The following is a 12900-nucleotide window of genomic DNA, read 5'->3' on the forward strand; positions in this document are numbered from 1 at the left end:
CTCGGCAATGCTGTCCGTTGTCTCCCCTCCACTTTGCCCTCGCCTTGGAGCCTCTGGCTGCATGGTTGCGCTGGGAACCATCGATGAGAGGTATACAGTGGACCCCTGAGTTTGAAGATCGCATATCGCTCTATGCGGACGATATTCTGTTGTACCTCAGTTAAACGTGCTGTTTGATGTTTTGATTTCATTCGGACGCAATTCTGGCCTCGTGATCAATTGATCCAAGTCCTGTATATACGTACTCGCGGGTGGCGCCCCTGCATTGCCGCGTGGTTGTCCAATACAGGTTACACAAGAAGGTTTCAAATATTTGGGGATTTTTATCACTTTGGACCCCGTAGCAAGATATGAACGTAATTTGCTCCCTCCGCTGCAACGGTTGCGTTCTGACGTGGTGGGCTGGCGCGGCCTTCCTCTGTCCCCCCTCGGGCGAGCAACCCTTTTCAAGATGATGTCTCTACCGCGATTTTTATACGCGATCCAGAATACGTTTGACGCAATTCCGGCAAAATACTTCCGGGAAGTGGAGAGTCTACAAAGACAGCTGATTTGGGATGGGCGTGCCCGTATCGCCCTCCCTAAACTTACTCTTCCCTGATATGACGGCGGTATTGCTCTTCCCGATATTAGGCGTTACTATTGGGCCTCTCAATTGAGTGGTATTAATCACGGTATGTATGGTCCGGGTTTGGATCCCGCATTTGAGATGGATAGGTTGCTTTTACCGGGAGGTAACTACAATAGGGCGCTATACTCGGCAATTCGTACGCTTACTGGTCCTACCAAGATCGCCGTGCAGGTGTGGAATTGTGCGAATGCGGCAATGGGGTGGAGCGGGAGACTGACCCGGGCGACCCTCTTGTACGATTCTTGCAAGCTGGGACGTTTATGGCAGACGAAAGGCTTTGGGAAATGGGATATGATTGGTATCAGTAGAGTGGGCGATCTCTGGGTTAAAGATAGGATTAAGACTTTTGAGGTCTTGAAGGCGGAATATGACTTGAGTGATCGGGGATTTTTTCGCTATTTACAGATTCGTCACGCGTTGGGCTCTGTTTTCCCCGTTGGGACCGTTATTCCGGAATCTTCCCCGTTGGAGGATCGGATACTTGATGGACTTGTGCCCGATAGCACGATTTCTTTGATTTATAAATAATTAATTAATGATCGGTCTGACCTGTTAACGCATTTAAGGGAGGTCTGGACCAGAGACGGTTTACTATTAGATGACGAGGCCTGGCAATCCGCGATTTCCTAACCCAAAGAGGTCGCGACACCGGCCCGTCTTCGACTAGTTCAACTCAAGATCTTGCATCGTGTGTATGTCACTGGTCCGCGACTGATTCGAATGGGTTATTCCGTTGATGGGTTATGTATCCGTGGTTGTGATCAATTTGCTACTTTCCTTCACATCATTTGGGAATGTCCGGAGGTTGCTGTATTTTGGAATAGAGTGCATGCTGTCATGAAAGAGGTTACGGGAGTCGAGATACAACCGGAACCTAGGCGGTGTCTGCTGAATGTATGGGAACCAAATGACTATGACGTGGCTCAGACTCGTTGGGCGACCCTGGCCAATATGATTGCTAAACGAGACATTGCACAATTGTGGGGCGCTCCCGGCCACCGACGGTCTCGGTGTGGAAGGAAAATATGGATTGGTGTATGTTTAGAGAGAAGACGGTGTATGTGGCACGAGGTAGGCCCCAGAAATGGGGGAAAATTTGAAATCAATGGAACTCCTACAGAGGGGATATCTGCACACCACCCCTTCCTGATGTACCCGATGGTTCACATTCACCCTAATCCTGACGTTCCATGACTTGTTTTGATTTATATGTTTTAAAATCTTTAGTCTTTTTTCCCCCGATTCTGCCCCCCCCCCCCTGATTTCTGTTCATTGACTTGCATTGTAATGCTATTACCCTTTCCTTCCTGCTCCGAAAAAGCGCCTGTATGGTAATGTTCTTTTTGCCTTGATTGTTTGTTTTCTTTTTATAAAATAAAAAGTTTAAAAAAAAAATAAAGACATTTCCTGGGCATATCAAATACATCGTACTAATAACACAAATTCTGAAACAGAAAATGTAATGCCTTATACAAAATACTTTTGTTGTGGTACACTGCCTTCGCTCTCTCTCACAGAGAAGTGTAAGAGGGTTAAAACGCTTAAATTATCTTGCAATTTAAAAAAATAAAAATACAGAGGCTGACCTCACCTTTTTTCACCCAAGCTACGTCTTTTACAACTTCTGTATGTCCAGCGAGGGTCATGATGGGCTTCCCCTCGAGGGACCATATGCGAGCAGTTTTGTCGTAGGAGCCAGTCAGGATCCTGTGTAATAAGAGAGTAGAAGTAAAGCAAACTTAAATTATATCATGCAAATCACTGTTAAAACATCATTTAATGTATCGTTTCCATTTCCGGAAATCAAATCTTTAAAACAGCTGCACAGATGGTGTATGGCATGTTTCAGAAACCTTATTAGGGAAGGGATTACATGTGTATAATCAACAAACGGAAAGAGAGGGAGCGGCAGATCTTATAGAGTCATGTATGGTATAAGAAAGCAGTAAAAGTGGTAAATATATTCCAGCTGTGTGGCTCTAGAGCAAAACATCACGAGTTAAGAGTTGTTGTGGAAAGGATCAGAAGTAACAAGCTTTTCTTAGAAAGCTTGGTAGGTGCAGTACACTGCCTTGTTACTGTTGGGGGGAAAAAAATCAATGACAAATTTTAAAAGAATCTTGCAATGGGGTTGCCCAATGCTTTGCCACCTACTACGCCACTCTACTCGGCTCGGACTCCTAGTCTCACTCTCCCGGAGCTCGTCAGACACGAACGGTTCCCCCTCCCGTGCCTTAGTGACTCAGAGGCCGAAGCGATTGACCTTCCAATCTCCCCTGAGGAGGTTCATGACGCCATATTGCACATGGTGGCAGGTAAGACACCCGGACCGGACGGGCTTCCTCAAGAGTTTTATGCGTCCTACCAGGACACCCTGGTCCCACCTCTCCTGGAAATGTACCGGAGAGGCGGCGGACTAAGGCTCCTTCCATCCAGAGACCGATCTGGCCACCATCGTGGTGATCCCGAAGTCTCAGCCCCCCTTGAACCGCTGCTCCGACTACTGCCCCATTTCTCTAATCAACTCAGAGCTCAAAATTTTCGCCTCCGTCTTGGCCAACCATATATTACCACACCTGGCCAAGCTGGTCCACCGAGACAAGTGTGGTTTTATGCCCTCAAGAGGGACTAGGCAAAGCCTCAGACGCCTCCACCTTGCCTTAGCGAATCAGCACCTCCAGTCCCCCTACTTATCTCTCCTCCTTTTGGACTTTGAGAAGGCATTTGAATCGGTAGACTGGAATTACTTTAAGGCAATGTTGGAGGAAATGGATTTTGGGCTCCCCTTCCGCACTCTGGTTAAGACGTTGTACTGCCGCCCTCGGGCTCAGGTTATAGTAAACGGGGCTCTGTCCCATCCCTTTCCTATCAGAAGGGGCACGAGGCAAGGGTGCCCCCTCTCAATGCTTCTTTTCACATTGATCATGGAACCCTTTGCTTGTCTTGTCCACTCCAACCGGTCTCTCACGGGGTGGAGCTGGCCCGGTTTTGTAGAGGACAAGATCGCGCTCTAAGCGGATGACGTGTATTTTTAGCAGCTCGATCGGGGCCCCATTGCCTTCGGGCCTTTACTCTCTTCGAGCGCAACTCTAACCGTAATTTAAACCCGGCCAAGTCCATCTTGTTCCCCCTCTATTTCTCACGGGAGTGCTACGACTGGCAGTCGACGATACCTATTCAGCGGCAGTCCTTCAAGTACTTGGGGATCTGGGTGGGCCTTCTCCACCACTTTGCTTGGTCGCTTAACGTCACCCCGTTGGTTACGCCGGTCTGTGGCGACCTACTCAAATGGCAAAAACTACCACTAAACCCTCTCAGTAGGATAGCCTGGTTTAAAATGATGATTTTACCCAGATTCCTCTACCTGGTCCAGAATATGCCCGTCTCCTTCCCCAGATCCTAGTTTCGGGAGACGGACAGCTTGGCCATCAAGTTTTTATGGTGAGGGCGGAGGCCCAGGCTGGCCCTGGTCCAATGCCGGATCCCACCTTTTGACGGTGGTCTTGAGATGATGAGGCTGTATCTCTATTATCTAGCGACTTGACTCCTTACCGTGCACGATTGGTTTAATGGCGGCTGGTCTGACCCAGCATATCGTCTGGAGCTACACACCATGGGTCTGTCTAATATTCAGGGGATGCTATACGGGGACACAGTCTCCCAAGCTCTTCGGGAGGTCACACGAGGAGTATTCTTGGCCTGGCGGGCCTCTCTGCGCCACACACATTGGTCAGGTAAGCTGACCAGATATACTCCTCTGTGGTGCGGGACCAATCTCAGAGAGGTTGCCAATCTTTCAGGATTCCGACCGTGGGATCTCATTGGAATCTCCCTGCTGGGCAACATCTGGAGTGGGACTCACCTACGCTCCTTCCAGGACTTGCAGACCCGATACTCCCTTCACTCATCCCAGTTCTTTCGCTATCTTCAACTACCCCAGGCCCTTAGAACCCATGTTTCGGAGGGTACCTCCTTACCTGAATACAGCCCACAGGAAGCCCAGGTCATGACCGGTAAACTGGGGAAGGGGGGAAATCTCCCGTATCTACTGATCCCTTACAAACACCCCCAATTCCCTATCTCACCTCCGGGCTACATGGGAGGGTTGGATTGGGGTACTAGAGGATGCAGACTGGAGAGAGGCATTGAAGTCCCCCAAAACAATTACAGTCTCGGCGAGGCTTCGCCTAGTCCAAGTATATTACCTTCACACTGCTTACCTCATGCTACTGCGCCTCCACCGCGCGGGGCTCCGGCCCGATGCTTCCTGCCCCCACTGCTCTTACCCTCAGGCAGATTTCTATCACATGGTATGGCTCTGCTCTGAGATCACAAGGTATTGGGAATTAGTAACCGTGGAACTTGCTGAGGTCTCTGGCTGGGAGGTCCCTCTCGCTCCACTGAATGTGATCTTGGGCATCTCCGAGGGGCTGGGAGGTGCCAGGGCTGAGATACATTTCCTCAATACTGCCCTGATGGTGGCCAAGAGGGGCATAGCAGCTCATTGGCTGAACTCAGATCCACCTACAATGGCGCACAGACTTAGGGGAGTGCACTGGTGCGCGGCACAGGAAAGGCCCCTGTACGCAGCCAAAGGATGCCCCCAAAAGTTTCGTCGAATGTGAGGAAAATGGGTGGGGGTGGTGGAGGACCAAAGGGAAGGGGTTTCGATCAAACAAATATGGACTGGAGCTGGACTGGAGCTACCTTCTTTAGGTTTGTACGCTGTACATACGGATGTGATGTGCTTTAGTCTAAATTTGTCTTACATATTGTGACCTTGATTGGTAGTGTTATTTTTGCTGCAATTTCATAAAATCAATAAAATTGGTTATCCCAAAAAAATCTTGGGACAGACAAAGTAATCATAGTGTAGGTCCACTGCCTTGTAGCAGTTAGGAAGATGGGCTTTTTCAAATGTGCTAGAAAAACCATTTCAATCTAGAGCTATGCATTCCTGCATCCAATTATGGCATGGTTACCTTCACGAGTTGCACAAGACTAGCTCTTCTAAGTAAAGGAGCAAGACAGTATTGAAGCAGTCCGTGATTGGTAACTATCAATGGCTGGAGCTGAGAAACTTCACCACAGGACAGTAAGATTGCTAAATCAAGTGGGCCCTTAAATTCTAGTTTCTTATGAAAAAATAGTGATTTCCAAGTTTAGACCACTATAGCTTCATACGTTGTTCACGTTCCGGAATCTAGAGGTTGGGAAGAAAAGGTGGATTTGTCACTCAAACCTTTTCATTGTATCAACAATGTAGGTCACCCTAATATGTTTCTATTGGGGCACCACAATGCTTCATACATCGGTTTTCATTATGTGTTTAGAACCCTAAGATTCTGTATAGGTGGGATATGTTTTTTTGACCAGTGCAATGTCATAGGTGTATCAATATATACCCATTGTGCTAAACGTAGGAAGCATGCATCATTTGGAAATGCACTTGCTGGTTATACATTACCAAGTAGTAATTAGACAAGATAATGGTGTGTAGATTGTAGTTCTTCAAATTGAATATGTGTCCTGCATTTTTGTGTACTTCTTTTTGTGTCTTTATCAAGTAATATTGTGAGAACATTCAAGAAGTCCAAGCGGCTGCTCTGCATTTGTCCCGAAGGCGTACAACCTGAGTTCATGTGGACAAGTCTGTAGCTCAGACCTCAAACGCAGTGAATTCAGATTTGTAGAATTGTGCACATTTTAATTTCTATTTTGGTAGTCATGGCCAATTGCCTTGGCCATGTCCTTTTTAGGTCTCGCCTAAGCCATCCCGTAGGGATGGAGGGCAAGATTATAGTAAGGCTTTCCAAAAGTCTACCCAAACCTCGGATCGCATACAGTGCATGTGAGCCACACGCGTGCACATAGCACACCACAAGCTTCAGCCTCAGACTTCAAAGGAATGCGCTCCCCCGCCACAGCAATGACGAGAGCGTGTTTCAGTAAGCGGCAGCTTTGTCCTTTGGCTGTTCGGTGGTCTGAATTCCTGAAATAAGAATGCACACCAATATACTCAGGCTAGGGAACCCAATTGAGTGAAATACAATCGAATTTAGCGCCTATCATCCCAAACATAATCCCTCTCTGTCCTTCCCTTCTCTTTATCCAACAGTCCCTCACTCGGTCGCCCTTCCTCGCCGATATCTTTACGTGACCCATATGCTATCTCCTTTCCACTCTCGGTTCATCTTTCTCTCGCTCCTTCTCGCATTCACCTTTCATCTCACGTGTTCGATATCTCCCTCCACCACCGCCTCTCGCCTCCAAGCATTTCTCGCCCTCTCGATCTGTGTGAGTGCGTGCCTTCAGAAACTGCATTCTCCAGGTCTCATGGCGCTGCATTTGGATGCTAAGAAAAGCTAATAAAGAGCTCCGGATAACAAAATATTAACCTATGTATCGGATTAAAAACGAAATAAAACTGGAGCTTTGTACAACTGTGAGGAGAAAAACGCTGTCTGTGCAGCTTGTCTTCTCCTTGGACCCGTTCTGAATTCCTTGGGGCAGGACTCGGGAGGAGGCGTTGTTTATTTGATTACAGTGTGTGTTCAGCTGTCTCCTAGGAGAGGCTAGCCCCACCAGGGGAGGGGGTACACTTAAAAACATGCCCTAGAAAACGGATTTCTTAATTTCGGGTAACTGTACTCGCACAATGCATACACAAACACAGGCACATGCACCGGTATACACTCCCACAAACACATCCATGATAGATACACAAACACAGGCACACACACACACACATTCAGTTTTTATGCTCAATGGTTATTGCAATTCTAACACAAAACTCCTCCAAGTGCCAAGCTTTCAATTCACCCATTTCCCGTGTTGCCTTTAGCCCCGCCCTCCCCTCCTCATTCTTTACCAGTTGAAAATTCCCTGCTCCACTCCCCACCCGTTGTTTCTGTGAAGTGCTGTTAGTGCCTCAGGCAAGTGAAACATGAGGCGGCATCTTGGCGCCCACTCCCTGCCACCCACTCTCCTCTTTGTTTTTCACACTCACTCACCCCGCCGCCATTGTGCTGCATCACAGTTCCCATTGTTTGAGCACTGCAATAATGCTACTAGTATTGACAACAATATTAGGTGATTGAGACAAGAGGTGTTTGTTCAAAGGCTGAAACACCATAGGTGCAAGTGCTCTGGAGCGCTGCTGCCAGGCATATTAGACACGACGGCGCCTAACTAAACGCCAAGCTTCAGTACATTAAAAGAAGGTCACAGTGCTCCCACAGATAAATAACATATTTGAAGAAGAGCGGGTGAGATCAAAGCGCATGTGCGATGCTGCACCAACATGGAATGTGGCTCTGGCCGGCGTATCCCGCCTGACAGTGCAGCTGTGCAGAAGGCTTCTCTATAACAAGCACTGACAAAGCCAATAGTTTTCGCCTAAGCAAAATCTACTGGGTGTGTCAATGATTTTTTTTTTTCCACATTGCTGATGCGGTACAAGATTAGCAAAAAGAACTGGCAAATTTGATAGGCTTGCTCTGGGGGGACGGGAGGCAGGAACGCTTGGCTTTGCCAATGCTTTTCTTTACATAGCGCTTACTGTTTGGTTGCGCTTTAAGCAACATATGTCACCTCCACCCACTACTTAAACCAATGGAACTCATTTTGTCAATCTCTGCATCAGCCTGAGAGAGTGAGTCTAAACAGCATCTTCGATGACCTCATTAATTGACTGATCACCTTCGGGTCGGCAGCAGACATGCGACAACCACCCGTGATCCTGGGAGGTTTAGATACTGAGCTCGGTTTTTAAGAAAGTTGGTAGATTAGCGCTTTGAACAAAAACAACGTCCTCAAGAAAATGCAAAGCAGACCGTCTTACAGAATGTCAAACAACATAAGACTGCACTGCCCAGGTTATTTTAATGAATGTGTCCTTCAATGGAATGTGTCCTTCAATGGAATAATTTCCAGGATTTTACTAATCCTTTCTCGTAGCTGCTTTCTAATATTTACATTTCATAACTGTTTGTATGGTTTGTACTAACCCGGAAGAAACCCAAATTGAGTGGATCATGGGGGTGAATTTGCAGCGCACACCATGAGGACAGATTTCAACAACATGCAGCTAACCCACTGAGCTATCTGACCTCGAAAGAAAATAAACGAAGACTCGGCTTCTCACAACAGACAACAAAGAGGTCCTAGCAAACAAGCATTTGCAATGCAATAGGTCTTGCATTTATGGGAGTCTGAGCTATTGATATTGTAAATAACCATGTCTTTTATTTTTGTTTTCGTTTTTAAAACATAAATAAAAGGCATTGTCATTTACTAGTTGTTTCTTGTTGGCCCTACTCCCCTGCACTTCTCAGCCACAAGCACATTCACAGCCTTCTAAGACGGAGTCACACGTTTGTGAAAGTATTACTTAGCACGTCTTTAACACTACTGTGAGTGTGGGTTACGCTGACTCTAAGGCAGCCTTGCTTCCCGTATTTCAATAGAGTGGTGATTTCATGCTACATTCCGAGGCCTCCTCCAGCCAGCTGCGGAGGATTGAAGGGGGAGCTGCTTCCGACACTTGGTCCAAGCAGCCAGTTCTACTGCCTTTCATGGAAGGCCCGAGACACAAAAGTGCAAATACAGGAGCCACCAAACATGGGGACAACAAGTGTCAACAGATACAGCTCTGATAGATTGCCTTTGCCAATACTGGTTTACTATCAGCCCTTTGCAAGCTAGGGCTTGTATTTGAGGTTTTTTTCTCGTAAACATAGGACTAGTAGTGCCAGCATAACATCTTTATAAATAATTTAAAAAACTAGGGCGGAATAAATATGCCCCTGCTAAGATGTGTTCAAGTGGCAAATTGTAGTCCTGCATTTATTATGGACAAGGAAAAACGTGAATTTAAGGTTTATTATCGCAGTATTGATGGGCCAGCCCGTGTTTTACGATAATAATTGCTTCATAAAGGCCTACATTTCATTTCCAATCAAATTTCTTAATTAATAAAAGGGGGTCCCCAGATCTCAGTGAGCGACAGTGCACACTAGGACTGTAACTATGTTGTTTCTCTTCGGCACTAAGAAACGCAACTGCTTACATTTGGTTCAACGTTTTTTTTTTTTTTTTTTTTTTTTTAAAGAGTGTTTATAAATGATTTAAAAAAACTAGGGCGGAATAGGTATGCCCCTTCTAAGATTTGTTCAGCTAAAATGGCAAATGCTTAGATTTGCTCCAACGGCTCTTTTTTTTTTTTTTAAAGTGACGGTGTTTATAAATAATAAAAAAAACTAGGGTGGAATAAATATGCCCCTGCTAAGATTTGTTCAAGTGGCAAATTGTAGTCCTGCATTTATTATGGGCATTTAAAACGAAAAACGTGAATTTAAGGTTTATTGTCTCAGTATTGATGGGCCAGCCCGTGTTTTACGATAATTGCTTCATCAGGGCCTACATTTCATTTCCAATCAAATTTCTTAATTAATAAAAGGGGGATCTCAGTGAGCGACAGTGCACACTCTGAGTGGAACTATGTTGTTTCTCTTCTGCACAAAGAAACGCAACTGCTTAGATTTGCTCCAACGGTTCTTTTTTTTTAAGAGACCGTGGGGGTTATTTACAAGCCCACTAGTTGTTGAAAGTTTAGACCTGCACTTGTAAAGAGTGCCTGTGCTGCAGTCTCTTGTTTGTATTTACATGCCGCATGGGTGCAGCTGCTAGTTTCTTGTACTCCTTTCTGGAAGATGTATGTGAAAGCAGTATTCTTGTGGAACGTCATCGTTCCATGCTGAACAGACGGAGGAAGACACCTATATGTTTTAACTCTATGCATATAGTCCTTTTTAGGTCTCGCTGAGCCAACCCCCCCACACACACACACAACCCCCACACACACACATAACCCCCACACACACACCCAATCCCCTCACACCCAACCCCCCCAACACCCTCATCCAACACCCTCACCCCCCCAACACCCTCACCCCCCCACTCCCTCCCCCCCACACACACACACACACAACCCCCCCACACACACAACCATCTATCTATCTCTCTATCCGTCAATCCATCTTCGGCCTTCACTCGGTCCGGGGCCCTCACCCTGTCCGTGGCCCTCACCCTGTCCGTGGCCCTCACCCTGTCCGTGGCCCTCACCCTGTCCGCCGCCCTCACCCTGTCCGCCGCCCTCACCCTGTCCGCCGCCCTCACCCTGTCCGCCGCCCTCACCCTGTCCGTCGCCCTCACCCTGTCCGTCGCCCTCACCCTGTCCGTCGCCCTCACCCTGTCCGTCGCCCTCACCCTGTCCGTCGCCCTCACCCTATCCATCGCCCTCACTCTATCCATCGCCCTCAGTCTATCTATCGAACTCACTCTATCTATCTATCTATCGCATCCCCACAGCATCACTCAGCACCACCACAGCATCACTCAGGGGCACCACAGCATCACTCAGGGGCACCACAACATCACTCAGGGGCACCACAACATCACTCAGGGGCACCACAACATCACTCAGGGGCACCACAACATCACTCAGGGGCACCACAACACCACTCAGGGGCACCACAACATCACTCAGGGGCACCACAACATCACTCAGGGGCACCACAACATCACTATGCGCTACCACAGCATCAATCTGTGCAACCATTCAACAACAACTGGTTCAAATATGTTCTCTCAATGTTTCAAGCTTTATTACAAATGTCACAAAAAGATGTTAATATTTCACTTCTGTTCTTGGATTTTCGTCACATTAAAATACACTGAACATAATCTTCACAAAAGTTATTTACAAAAGTTAAAGCGATTGCCATTATAAATTACAATAACTTTTATTTAAGTATTAATTATTAAAAAAATTAAAAGCCATTGTGATATTTAATATCAGTACATATAAGGCACGTAAATATAACACATATTGCATTACAAATGCTATAGATGTCACATTTGCGAAAGTAAAAACTTTTGGCATTGTAAATGACAAAGCTATTAATTTCGCTATTTTCAAAACCAACACATAAATAAAATATTTGTAATTTACAATACCAATAGCTCAAACTTTCCTAATGCGAGACCTATTGCATTGCAAATGCTTGTTTGTATTACTATAGGAGAAATAAACAACTGCTTTATCTTCATATGGTCTAGCGGCCTTCCCAGATAAAGCATCAATTACCTTCTTACTTCTAATTTGAGTAGACTTCTTGCTGCATTTGTCTGGAAATCACCGACCCAATTATCTGATTAACAAGAAAAACAATTTTACTATAGGTCGAGCATTTAGGTGTGCTCAGACCTCCGGTTGTCAGTAGAAAGGAGGGGCACTGCCTAAAGACATATCATTATAACGGCCTCTTTAGTAGAGCAATGGAAAAGAGCATGGACTGGTGGAAGGAGAGTGAGAAAGTTACGTCGGAAAGCAGTGGCTGTCCACATAGGTTTAGGACAATATAGCGGACTTGAAACCAATACAGTGCAATTACTTGATGTAAATGTAACCAGCATCAGTGAGAATAGTGCCAGTCTATATTGATTTTTTGTTTTTTGGGGGAGGTTTGGGATAACGTCTATTTGTTGTGTCATATTGTGTTGGGCGGTACTATCTGGACGAGGTCTGCCTAGAAAATGAATTACAATTTGTTATGCAAGGGAGATAGGGAAAATAAAATATTACTAACTAATTAAATTTTTTTTTAATGTTCATGCCGATAATAATAGAACTGCATCCTGACAAAACTGAATAAGGATCATAATATAGCTAAAGCTTTACCTCTTCTAGTTCAACTTGCTTCTACGGATCTGGATGTTAGAAAGAAAAGAATTGAAAAAATCTAGCCCACATGTGCGCATTCAAGCTAGCCATGCCTGGTGCGGCTGATCTCTACTGGGTTGTTCTATTTGCAGTGCTGATCACCTGAATCATATACAGGTGAGTGTCCTGGGTACTGTAGTGTACAGGCAAACTGGCTTCTTGATGCCATCCTTCTGGACTCTTTTTCTGGGTTCTAGTCATAGTACCACAGTCAGCAAACCCAGCAAATTCAGAGGTTTGCAGGTCCAACTGTAGCCGCTGTAACCAAATGGTGATCTGCACACTGGAGCAGAGGCCAAGAAAGAACTAAAAAAAAAAAAAAAAAAAAAAAAAAAAAAAGGACAGCTGCAGGAGTTCCAGTGGTACACTGGCTTCTTTCGCTCGTACTGAAGTGATTCTACTAAGCAGAGATTACTCTTAGCCCGAAGCAGGAACAATAATACATTAGTTAAATACATATAACTCCGGGGGCGTGGATTGGTCG

General features: G+C 45.9%; 1 protein-coding gene across 2 annotated transcripts in view; it reads right to left on the reverse strand.

Annotated features, from left to right (window-relative positions):
• The window catches only part of WDR12 (WD repeat domain 12), a 289880-nt gene that overhangs the window by 149269 nt on the left and 127711 nt on the right, over positions 1-12900 (reverse strand). For both annotated transcript variants that reach the window (XM_078680243.1, XM_078680244.1), the window contains one exon: positions 2223-2338. In XM_078680243.1, the coding sequence (XP_078536369.1) occupies positions 2223-2338 (116 nt within the window). The remainder of the gene's footprint in view (positions 1-2222; positions 2339-12900) is intronic.

This window comes from Lissotriton helveticus, chromosome 3_1 (genome assembly GCF_964261635.1).
Source record: "Lissotriton helveticus chromosome 3_1, aLisHel1.1, whole genome shotgun sequence".
Lineage (NCBI taxonomy): Eukaryota > Metazoa > Chordata > Amphibia > Caudata > Salamandridae > Lissotriton > Lissotriton helveticus.